This window comes from Pleuronectes platessa, chromosome 16, assembly GCF_947347685.1.
Source record: "Pleuronectes platessa chromosome 16, fPlePla1.1, whole genome shotgun sequence".
Taxonomy (NCBI): Eukaryota; Metazoa; Chordata; class Actinopteri; order Pleuronectiformes; family Pleuronectidae; genus Pleuronectes; species Pleuronectes platessa.
Window position 1 is genome coordinate 25052371 of NC_070641.1, and position 12678 is coordinate 25065048.

At 44.5% G+C, this 12678-nt stretch overlaps 3 protein-coding genes across 3 annotated transcripts in view; 2 read left to right on the top strand and 1 right to left on the bottom strand.

The window, feature by feature from the left end:
• psmd3 (proteasome 26S subunit, non-ATPase 3) overlaps window positions 1-270 on the top strand; it is an 11572-nt gene extending 11302 nt beyond the window's left edge. The window contains exon 14 of the mRNA XM_053442721.1: window positions 1-270. This exon is cut by the window's left edge and continues 3 nt beyond it. Within this exon, the coding sequence (XP_053298696.1) occupies window positions 1-75 (75 nt within the window). The 3' untranslated portion in view covers window positions 76-270.
• Window positions 271-1620: 1350 nt separating this feature from the next.
• Window positions 1621-5277, top strand: LOC128458088 (uncharacterized). The gene is made up of 5 exons (XM_053442730.1): window positions 1621-2128; window positions 2677-2840; window positions 2920-3030; window positions 4259-4390; window positions 4465-5277. The coding sequence occupies exons 1-5, from the start codon at window positions 2113-2115 to the stop codon at window positions 4657-4659; spliced, it is 618 nt and encodes a 205-aa protein (XP_053298705.1). The 5' UTR covers window positions 1621-2112; the 3' UTR covers window positions 4660-5277.
• Window positions 5278-7228: 1951 nt separating this feature from the next.
• On the bottom strand, window positions 7229-11490 carry samd14 (sterile alpha motif domain containing 14). Its single transcript, XM_053442726.1, is given in 10 exon segments — window positions 7229-7384; window positions 8773-8928; window positions 9168-9269; window positions 9439-9562; window positions 9619-9684; window positions 9834-9927; window positions 10359-10545; window positions 10638-10754; window positions 10950-11104; window positions 11454-11490. Coding segments are annotated over 10 exon segments (1194 nt in total).
• Between the last annotated feature and the right edge of the window lie 1188 nt (window positions 11491-12678).

Sequence of the window (12678 nt, forward strand, 5' to 3'; positions counted from 1 at the left end):
CGTCGGGAACGTGAGCAGCAGGACCTGGAGTTTGCAAAAGAAATGGCTGAAGACGATGACGACAGTTTCCCGTGACCTTGTTAAACGGACTTCCTGTGCAGACAGGAAGAAGTTCTGTGTGTTGGCGGCACACTGATGTTACTCGATCATTTATAACCCACAATGCCCCTCTCCTCTCTTTTCTCTTTGGTGTTTATTCTGCTGTAATGCTTGAACTTTAACTTCTCTGTTTTTTCTCTCACTGAGATGAATAAAAGAAACTTGATTTCACCTGATTTGTGTCTGTGGAATTCTGGGTAATGTTGTGGTAAGAGGTTCTGAAATCAAATCAGTTCTACACAATATGATCATGTAAATATCTCACAATTAAAACAAATGAATGGATCGAGTCAACAGAAACGCTGGAATGCTTTTATTTTGAAATGGTAGACTACAGGAAGTGCAAACATTAATGTTCCTGACTTATTCAACAGCTAAATGAAACTGATCTTTTTCTGTGTTCCGCAGTGATGTTGATATAGTTATAGAACATCATATTAATGTGTGTGTTTATATAGATCATGACAGATGTTAATGTAGATGCACAATGAGTGTGTATATATAGATTCTTATCGATTAGTAATGGCGATGTTTATTTAAATGTAGATATAGATATGTATCCTTGGCAAGATACTGAACCCCTAAAATGGCCCCTCATATGAAAAATGTAAGTCGCTTTGGATAAAAGCGTCAGCTAAATGACATGTAATGTGTTTAAACATTGATCATAATGACGATATAGACAATGGCAAAGTCACAATTTTTCAAAAGGTGCTATATGATTTAATTTTATTTCAATTGTTATATTTTGTGTCTACATATGACAAAATAATGTAGATATAGATTGTGTATATAATATTAAAGGTTATTCATGTTTCTAAAGATTTTGTAAATGTTCTTAGTTACTGCAACATTTTCTCATCGCAGAAAATGTTGTTTCCTGCTGAGTCAGTTTGTCCAGGATGACGACACAAAGGAAGTAACACACACACACAGACACATTACAGATAAATGTTAAAGAATATCATATTTCTCTTTAAATCAATAAACACAGTTTCAAACAGTAAAGATCTGGAGAAAAAAATAATCTGCGATAATTAAAAGTACAACTCTAACTTAATTATCTTATAACTAAAATAATATAAATGTAAGATTTCTATAATAAAATAAACGTGTTTGTTTCTGAGGAGTTCAGGTGCTGTGGGACGGAGATGAAGTCACAAACATCACAACACTCATTTACAGTCACTTTACAGATACTTTACAGATACTGTGCAGGTGCAGCATCTGATGACGTCACAACATGATGCACATACATTTACTAAAGACACATTTTCAAAGCAGGACTGTAACTTGAGGTATTTGCATATTACTGTAATATGATCATAGTACTTCCTGGCTGAGGTCACAGTCTGACGTAGAAACTAAGGTGTGAACTGAATTGTTACGCAACAAGTTTTCTGAAGCTTCGCCACTTCGGGTTTTATCGGATGAGTCTGCAGCGGCGGGAAAATCCCGCGGGACACAGAGTGCGCATAAAAACAGACGCAAAAATGTAAACGCATATATCTGCGGAGACAGAGGGAGAGACAGAGAGATCGACAGACAAAGAGAGAGAGAGAAATAGAAAGAGAGACACAGAGAGATAGAAAACGAGAGAGAGACAGAGAGACAGAGAGACACAGAGACAGAGAGAGAGAGAGAGACACAGTAAGATAGACAACGAGAGAGAGACAGAGAGACACAGAGAGACAGAGAGACACAGAGAGACAGAGAGAGAGAGAGAGAGAGAGAGAGAGAGAGACACAGAGACAGATAGAGACACAGAGACAGAGAGAGAGAGAGAGAGAGAGACAAAGAGACAGATAGAGACACAGAGAGAGAGAGAGAGAGAGAGAGAGAGACACAGAGACAGATAGAGAAACAGAGACAGATAGAGAGAGAGAGAGAGAGAGAGAGAGACACACAGAGACAGATAGAGACAGATAGAGAGAGAGAGAGAGAGACAAAGAGACAGATAAAGACACAGAGAGAGAGAGAGAGAGACAGAGAGAGAGAGAAAGAGAGAGAGACATGGACTCTTGGACAGGTAAGACCGCTGAAATTATTTGGTCTGTTTCTGTTAAAAGAATTGATGCGTGTTTAACAAAAGGAGTGATGGTGATTGGCTCTTTCATCTTTGTTTATTGTTGGGAGCTGGGTATTCCATCACAGGAGATCAGAGCTGTGCGTTGGACGTGGACTTGTCCTCTAACTCTGTATCATCTGGTCCACACGTCCCATCAGCCGCATTGTGTTGATGTCCAAAACTAAGATGCTTCAGATGCTAATAGATCAAATCACTTGTCTTTACAGCAGAGTAGAAATGTACAAAACACTTTCATGTTGATACACGTTTACATTTGACACTTTTATAAATTGTTTTATTTTTTATGACCAAACACAAACAGCTCGTTGAAAAACTACAAATGTAATTTTCCTGCAGTTGTAAGCAAAAGATGTTTCCATATTTTAGTGTCCAGTATCAAACTCTGCTGAAGCCTGAATTTACTTTTTCATTTCTTTAATCACACAAATATGAAATATGGTTTTCTGGCACTATTGACTCTCCATACTTGCAACCCTTTTCCCCTCCAGTCCTCGCCCTTCTGTACTACTTCCTGTTTGCAGTTTTGGTTGAATCCGTCCCCGTGTCCCACACCCCCCCGGAGTTCAGGGAGGCAGCAGAACGGGCAAAGACGCTGGTGGAGAAAATCCTCAGAGACCTCCCCGCCGCGCACGCCGCCGCCATCACCACAGAGGTGAACAGCCCTTCTGATTGGCTGGCTCAGCTCCACTCCTGCTCCTCTTTTGTCATTAACCTTTTCCTGTTCACCTCAGGGTTTGACCCTCGACCCCTCGCCTCAGAACCCAAACCTGCAGATGATGGTGACCTCACTGGGCATCCCCCCCGCCCCCATCCTCAAACCACTGTCTGAACGCTTCACAAAGGTCAGTCTGAAGAGGTTCTTCAGGTTCTCATGGAGAACAGGTTCTGGAAGTGGTCTTCCACTATTACAGTTGTTGTTAGTCCATGATTCTTTCGATCAGACACATTTCATTTGTCTCATATTCCCAGTTTGTTTCATAGATGTTAACAAGGAGCAGCTTCCTCGGTTCTTAACTCAACAAGAGTCAACCACCAGAGAAACGTTATTACCATGTGAGGGAAAGAAGATTTGATTGATAAATTGAATTGTTGGTACATTAGCTCCATTTGGTCGAGTGGTGGATTCCAGGTCTTCACAAACAAGTGAAGGTTCCCAGTTGGCCAGGTTCTGTATGTGTGGAGTTCTCTTCGTGTTCTCCGGCTTCCTCTTCTTCTTCACATGTGAACTGGAGATTGTGGGCAGGTGTGAGTGTGAGTGTCTCTGTATGTCAGCTTGTGATTCGCTGGTGAGCTGTCGTCCAACGTCAGTTGTGATTCGCTCCAGTCAAGTGGTTTAGATAATTGATGGATGACATTAAGTATGTGTATATTAGTATTAATAATACATGATAAATATATGCTAAAACCTTTATCCTGATGATGTTCTCCTTTACGCTGATGATATCTATTGACTTGTGTCCGTCCTCACATGTGTCTCACAGGTTTCTACCTTCTTTACCTGTTAAAAGGTTTTTAGTAGTTTGTCCTGACTCTTGTTGAGGGTGAAGGACAGAGGATGTCTCACCATGTTAAAGCCCTATGAGACAAACTGTGATCTGTGACTATGGGCTATACAAATAACATTTGATTGATTGAGTGATAACTATTAGATTAAAACTAGCGGCAATGATTAGCTCAACATCGCCCCCTTTGTGTGTGAGTGGAATTGGGTGGCTGTAGGGCGTAGAGCGGTCGTCCTCCAACCTGAAGGTCGGCAGTTCGATCCCCACTCTTCCCCATCTGCATGCCGAAGTGTCCTTTGGCAAGATGCTGAGCCCTGAATCGCCACTAATAGAACAACATTGGGCTGCTAATAGATGCACTGTATGAATGTGTGTGTGAATGTGTGTGCGTGTGAATGTGTGTGTATGAATGTGTGTGTGAATGTGTGTGTGAATGTGTGTGTGAGCTTTGAGTCATCAGGACTAGAAAAGAGATTTATAAATACAAAACCAACTGCAGATCTCCACCCTGTTTCAGTCTGTGATACCATTGATGTCACATCATGTGTGTTTGTGTCGCCCCCTACAGGACATGTGTGTGAGTCGTATGTCAGTGGGCTGTCTGTTGTACCAGGGGCTGCTGGGAGTTTTGTCTGACAGGCTAGGCGGACTGACGAACCTACGAGCCGACCTCAGGGACCTGCTGACCCACATCAACAAGGTACCAGACACCTGATGACATCATTACTGCGGACCTTCAGCGATTGGCTGCTCACTCGTCTTTCTGTGTTTCAGATGAAGGAAGCAGCTCAGCTCAGCGCCGAGAGCCCGGAACAGCTCCAGGATCTGGCCTCTCGTCTCACTGGTCACTACGAGGTGCAGGTGGCCGTCCACGTGACGCTGACACAGCTCCGCTCGTTCTGTCACGACCTGATCCGCAGCCTGAGAGCCATCGCCACCTACAGGCGCAGAGCTGCAGGTGCACCCTAAGCCCTGCCCACCGGTGGGATTGGCATAAAGATAAAGACTAATCAGTTCCTAGCTAATCCAAAAATGGTCCAAGAGAAGGAGCACAAGTGGAGCGGGGGGGCTGAAGACGGGACTTTATTTATCTCCTGACGCTTTGTTTCCTTGAACAACACAAAGTTCCTGCAGCGCTTTCAGAAGTTGGCAGGAATCGCATTTGATAATTATTTATTAACAATTCTGATCAGATAAGCAGGAACTGAATTAAGATTTTATTTATTACTGATATTTATTGATTATTCATGGTGTATTATTTATTAACGGGCCATTATTTTGGTGGAGCCGTTTGTCAACCTGTGGCCTTTGACCTCGTCTGAGGCCACGTCACAAACAAGTGTATTGATTTGATACATGACTCAGCAGAGAGCGACAGAATGGCTGAGTCAGTACAGGAAGTGAAATGAGGTTCTTTGAAACTGAATGTCTCTGCTAAAGTTAACTGATTTATTGCCTTTATTTATCTCTATTTATTTTTCTATGGATGTACAAAGATGTTATTGTTGTTTCTTACTCAGGTTGTTAAACCTGGTCAAGAGTCGATGCTCATGTGATGTTACTGATAATAAAAAGTCCTCCACCCTCACACAAGGCTGTGCACTACTCTCTCACATCCATGAACCACTACAGTGAGGCTCTCAGCCCAGTGATTCCAGTTACAACAACAACCTGGGAGCTGCTGGTGGAGGCTCCACCATCCAGAGCATTGTGGCTCAGCGCCTCCTGGTGGTACTCCGGCTGCTCTGGAAGACAGGGCCGGCTCCTGTTTCCTCTGCAGAGCCGATAACATCCTAAAGGACTCTTCACATCCGGGACTCCAGCGGTTTGACCCAATAGACTCAGGACCAGCTTCACGTCCATTAGCACAGTGAACGCACACAGTCACTGTGCAGCAGCTGCACTTCTCCCACACTCAACAACATCCTGAACACTATCGACCCTGTGAAGCTCCATGTGCTGCTGTTTTAGGATTGTGCAGTATGCCAGCCGAAGTGCAATAACCACCATCACTCTGGTGAGGGGACACCCACGTCTTTGCACTCTAGCATATATCTCAGTATTTTATTTATAGAACATTATTTATTGTATTTTCTATCACTAAATAGGACCTTTGTATTTGTTTACTTGTCATAAACGACCTGTTTCATGATAAAATCAAATAACTGAAACAGTCTGTGATGATGGTTTTACACCGAACCCCCATCACATCACAGGATCATCTGAGTTTAATTCGTAATCACACGTAACATGTGAATTTTCATGAACTTCCTGTTCTCCCCGGTAGAGAAGTTCTGGCTGAAGTGATCCAGACGCTGCGCTGTGTTGTGGATTCACCAGAGAAGAGTTGTTGTGTGTTGCTCCCTAGGTTCACTCTGAGGTTCACTCTGAGGTTCACTCTGAGGTTCACTCTGAGGTTCACTCTGAGGTTCACTCTGAGGTTCACTCTGAGGTTCACTCTGAGGTTCACTCTGAGGTTCACTCTGAGGTTCACTCTGAGGTTCACTCTGAGGTTCACTCTGAGGTTCACAGTCGCTGAGGCTCAGCGGCTTCGTCTCCATGTTCTGGATGAAGCCGAGCAGGGACTGGAGGGTCGGTGCCCGAAGATTAAACTGTGATGGGTTTTTGATAAGTTAACTTCTACAGAATAAATTCACCTGTAATTTATCCAATAGAAATGCAAGTCCCCCAAAAACATCAAAAATAAGAGGGTGACAAAATGAAAATTGATAAACAATTCAGAAAAAACTGGAAAAAAAGAATGGTTGATACAGTTTTTACAGTACAACCAGCGCAACCAATAAAGTCTTTCCTTACAACTGGGACCTTTTGTATTCAAACATGCTCAGCCCCATCCAAGGAGGACAGAGTAAGAAAGTAAAATTGAAAGACATATATACTTATAGATACATATACAGTGCATCAGGAAAGGATTCACATTTTGCCAAATTTTGTTATGTTACAGCCTTTTTCCAAAATAGATTAAATCTAATTTTTCCTCAAACTTCTACACACGACATCCCATAATGAAAAGTGAAAAAAGAAAAAATGTGGACGTGCGAAGAACCTGTGTTCCTGTGACTGTGGACCAGTCACTGTGAATAAAGACGGACGACTTGAGGGCCTCCTGGTGGCTGGCTGCAGTATAGGCCATTTACCCTCCTGGTTTAAATTAGTTATTTGATGATACAAAAACAGACTGAGACATAATGATTGACAGCTGACACTGACTCAGGATTGGTCGAAAGCGTGTGTGGGCGGGGCCTCATTACCACGATCACTACTGGACAGACTCTGACTGACGTCATCACAACAAGATGACAGCGTTTGTATCTAAGATGTCTTTGTCTCGATATACAGTCGCTGATGCTAACGTTAGCTGTGTCGTAAAAGTCTTTGTTAACTTCGACTCGGAACATCAGCTGATCGGTTTCTTTTCTGCCTCATTAAAGAGAAACACATAAACAAAGCAAGTTTCTCAAAGAGGATTTTATTTGAAGGTCAGAGGTGATTCAGTGTCTCCCTCTGGTGGCAATGTTCAGCTCCTGCGCTGCTCCTGTTCTTTCCTGCATTGTTTTGCTTTTTGTTTTTCCAGTTTGTCCAGAACTTTTCTCTGCTTCTCCGCTGCAGCGTGAATTTCTTTGATGCGACGCTTCAGAGTGCAGCGATCAGACGAGCTGAGCACGCCCAGACCCTGCAGAGGTCAGAGGTCAGAGTTACTGACTTTATGGGATAGTTCACCGAAAAATGAAAATTCACTCATTATCTACTCCCCATTATGAGTAGATGATGGGGGGGGGGGGGGGGGGGTTCTTGCTGCAGACACAGCTCCATGCGGCTCCTGTTTCTGCAGCCAAAAGCTTTTTTTTTTTATAAATCTTTTCCAAACTCCTTGAACCCCCCCCTAACCCTAACCCTAACCCTAACCCTAACCCTAACCCTTCCATGACAGACGACCTATGCTCCTCATCTTCAAATCCACCTTCTCCATTCGCTTTCCTCTTTCACCCCCGTCTCCCAGGTACCTTGGTAACCTCCTTCAGGACCTGGGTGTCTCGGGCTCTGCTCTCTTCCTACCTCAATGACCGAACTTACCGGGTAACTTGGAGAGGATCTGTGTCTGAACCTTGTCCTCTCACTACTGGGATCCCTCAAGGTTCCGTCCTTGGTCCCGTCCTCTTCTCTCTGTCCACCAACTCTCTCTGTCATTCAGTCACATGGCTTTTCCTACCACAGCTATGCTGATGACACCCAACTAATCCTGTCTTTTCCCCCGATACGAAACACAGGTGGCAGCACGAATCTCTGTCTGACTGACGTCTCTCAGTGGACGTCTTCACACCACCGGAAAATTAACCTCGACAAGAGTGAACTACTTTTTCTTCCAGGGAAAGACTCCTCCCACCCACGACCTGACTTTGACAACTCTGTGTTAGCTCCTTACAGCCCGTCCACTCTGCTCTGCATCGACCAATCAGCTGCTCCCTCACTGCGAGGGACAGCTGTCACTCAACAACATCTCGACTGTTTCCTGTCCTGTCTCCACATCGTCCTCCAGACTGAAGACACATCTCATCAGATTACACCTTGGTTAATAAAACAATTGAATAAAATAAAATGTCTATTCGCACTTATTGTAAGGCACTTTGGATAAAAGTGTCAGCTCAATGAAATGTCATCGAATGTCCACAAGTCCCGACCTTCAAATTCCACTCGAAACGAGGTCATTAACATCAAGTTTGAAACCTAAAAGTCGTGAACATCTTCCTACGAGGGGCCTTCACAGAACCTCGGACACACCATCATGTGGTGTAGAGGACGTCCGTTCGAGTCGGATTTGAAGGACGGGACTTGAGGACACTTGACGCCGCAGGATCGAGGCATGTCATGTTTTTTATGTTGTCACCAATTAAAGTGGGAGGAGCTAATGAGTGAACTTTCATTTTTCAGCGAACGGGACTGAAGATGAATCACAATCCTTTAAAATACACTGTTAAAAAATTCATTAACGACATTTTATTTAAATAGTTTTAGAAGAGTCAAACCACACCGGGATTTGAACCCACAACCTCTTGCCATCACCTTTAGCCTGCTGCCGTCCATCTGCAGCAGCTGCTGTCCGTCCACGTTTCTCGCATTGAATTCTGGGACATATTTCTCCATGTTGAGTCTTTGGAGCCATTGACAAACCTGCTGAGTCGTCCACGACAACGCGACACATGATGTCTCATCACCAGGCTGGGGGGGGGGGGGGGGGGTTAATGACTGACAGGTGTCGGCTCTGACTGATGACATCATCACAGTACAATCGTGTGTGTGTATATTTGTGTGTGTGTGTGTTGCATTGTTTGTGTATATTACTTTGTGTGTGTATGTTACTGTGTTTATTACTGTGTGAGTGTGTGTGTGTGTGTACGTGTATTTGTGTGTGTTACCTTGTGTGTGTGTGTGTGTGTTACCTTGTGTGTAGTTGTTACCTCATCAGAGAACAGGGTGTGGTACGGATGAGAGGATCTGGAGGAGTCGACAGGGGGGGGGGAGGAGTGAGGAGGAGAAAACTCCTCACTGAGCACGGACTCCTGCCCACACACACAGTAAAACACACACACACACACACACACACACACACACACACACAAACAGTAACAAACAGTAACACACACAGTAACGCACATATTAATGCACATAATAACACACACACAAACACAGTAACACACAGTGACACAGACACACAGGAAATGAGTGTACCTGAGAGTGAGCCTTTCGGGGCGTGGGGGGGCTCAGCGGGGGGACTTTGGGGGGTGGAGTCACAGACCCTCGTCCTTCAGTGAACCAGGACAATGGGACGAAGGAACGAGACGGACTCTGATCCCTGAGGACGAGGACGTCAGGAGGACACTCATCAACATGAGGATTTTATAATGTGACACTCACCTGACTGACAGTCTGTTCTGTTCTGTCCTCACTCTGACGTACGAACGTCTCAGAGTCACCCTGACACACACAGACACACACATTAATACCATATCATGATCTTTCACCAGTGTGTAACCATGTGATCCAACGGCCAATCACCGATGCTCATGTTTACACAGTCTGCATGTCTGTGTGTTTGTTTGATTGTGTGTGATTGTGTGTCTTACCCTAAGTCCAAGAACCGTCTCTTGGTTTTCTTGTCAAAGACACGAGTCGGGCTGCCGGGGTCAGAAGGACTGGTGTCTGTATCAGATACCAACACTGTCTCACACACACACACACACACACACACACACACACACACACACACACAGGAGTGTGTTTAAAGTGAGACAACACTGACTCAAAAACCATGATACCAGGTGTGAACAGTTGTGAACTGATGTGAACAGATGTGAACAGGTGTGAACAGGTGGTAGCAGATGTGAAAATGTGTGAACAGGTGTGAACAGATGTGAACAGGTGGTAGCAGATGTGAACAGGTGTGAACAGGTGTAAACAGGTGTGAACAGGTGTGAACAGATGTGAACAGGTGTGAACAGGTGTGAACAGATGTGAACAGATGTGAACAGATGTGAACAGGTGTAAACAGGTGTAAACAGGTGTGAACAGGTGTGAACAGGTGTGAACAGATGTGAACAGGTGTGAACAGGTGTGAACAGATGTGAACAGATGTGAACAGGCGTGTGCACCTTCACTGTCCGGCCTTCTGTTCCTCCTCATGTAGACAGGTGAAGTTTTGGAGGAGGGGCAGGATTTGGAGGGCGAGGTGCTGGGCGGAGTTAGAGCCTCCTGAGACGTAGCATTGGTTAGCTGGTGGTACCGTCCCCGTGGGGTAGCAGCCAATGACGCGCCCCCGTCCTCTGGAGAGTGACGGACCTGAGAAGTCTAAGTAAAGCCACAGAGGTTTTCATTCCTTTTCATTTACATTCTCTCTCTGGGTGTGTAACCTGATCTCTGATTGGTCTCACCAGCGACGTGTCGAAAGAAAAGGCGGGGCTTCGGGCAGAAAGCAGCGAATCAGGGGGGGGGGAGGAGCCTCGCATGGCCAGGTGGAGAGGTGAGCAGGCAGAGTATAACTGACTGTCCTGACAAGACACACACACACACACATTTCAAAGATTTCATGTTTATTGACTTTAAATGTTTTGATCACAAAATCGATTTTAATAAAGCTTGACGTCTTTACCAGGATGAAGTTATTTATGATATTTAATCCACTCTACTGAAGTGATGATTCACTGATCGGTTCATGTTTAAAAACGTCAAAAAAAAGTCGGTACCTTCCTGTCGTCATCATCTCCCTCCGTCAAGCTCACGCTGTCACGGTGACAGGACCTCGAGGGGCGGTGCCTCCGGGCTTTGATGGACAGCTGGGCTCGGCCTTTCTGGATGTTGTTGTCCAGAAGCTCAGTCTCCGGGATCGCCTCGTTCAGGTCTGAAACACCGAAGGTCACATGACGCCTGGCGGATGCTTGGTTCTCATCAGTCACCTGACTCGAGTACCAGCGCTGAACACAAGGTGTCGCTAACACTTCCTGTCAGTAACAGTTACAAAGAAATCCCTGATCTGACTTTTCACCATCACTTGATTTTCTGTTCTAATTGACCAACTGCAGAGGAGACAATTGACTTCCTGTTTTCATCACATGACCAGTGTAGGTCATGTGATGTGTTTTCAGGTGTGTTAGTTTTGTGTTGATCTTGAGAGAGTTTAAAGGTTGTAACAACGTGGCTTTTATTTAGAAAATGAATAAGAAAAGAATGATGTGTTTACAATGACTCACCGAACACGTTGTCCGTGTCGTCCAGGTCAGTGGACATGTCTCAGTCTCTAAACAACATGGAGCGACAAAGTGTAACATGCAGAACAGAAACACGTCAGAAAACACAGGAGGGTCACAAAGGGTCACAAAGGTCAAAAGATTAAATATTTCCCTGCTCCATGAAACTGAACAAACATTGTAGATAAGATGATGAAACAATGTTGAGGGTTTGAGACTCTGAGTGGGTCAGTCAGTATAAATATGACATGCAACAGCTCAGAATGTGTTTAGTTCAACTTTAGTTTTACACCATCACAGATCTTCACTACAAGAAATCTGAATAAATATCAATTCCCACCACAGATACAACAGCTGTTCTCGTTCACTTCAATAATAAACCTCCATGAATCCATTGATAAATCCCAGTGATTCAGGTTCAAGACGTCACTGAGTTCACTGCAAACAGGAAGTGACCATTCAGATGCCTTTATTTGGGAAGATCAGGAGCTGATCACAGTCACACACACACACATACACACATACACAAACACACATACACACACACACACACATACACACACACACACGCACATACACACATACACACACACAAACATACAAACATACACACACACACAAACACACACACATACACACACACACACACACACACACACATACACACACACACACACAAAACACGTACACACACATACACACACACACACAAACACACACAAACACAAATATACAAATACACACAAACACACACACACACACACACACACAAACACACACACACACACACACACACACACACACATACACACACACACATACACAAACATACACACACACACACCCACACAGGAAACTGCACCGTCAGAGTTTGAAGATGGAGGATGAAGATGAAACAGTGATGACAGCGGAGGGTAAACAAACAGATCTACTCACCCTCTCTCTCTCTGTCTCTCTCTCGTTGTCTCTCTCTCTTTCTCTCTCTGTGTCTCTCTCTGTCTGTCTCTCACCCACTCTCTGTCTCTCTGTCTCTCTGTCTCTGTCTCTGTCTCTCTCTCACTCTGTCTCCCTGTCTCCCTGTCTATCTCTCTCTGTCTGTCTCTCACCCTGTCTCTCTGTCTCTCTCTGTCTGTCTCTCTCTGCTCGTCCTTCAGCTGCTGCAGATCCAGAGGATGGAGGAAGATTCAGCTGCTGCAGCATCCTTCGTCCGAGAGTAGGGGAGGGGGTG

Bases quoted from the DNA above. Each gene is read 5' to 3' on its own strand.
- LOC128458088 (XM_053442730.1), top strand. The intron at 3,031-4,258 runs GTCAGTCTGAAG...CGCCCCCTACAG, and splicing joins TGTCTGAACGCTTCACAAAG to GACATGTGTGTGAGTCGTAT. The intron at 4,391-4,464 runs GTACCAGACACC...TCTGTGTTTCAG, and splicing joins TGCTGACCCACATCAACAAG to ATGAAGGAAGCAGCTCAGCT.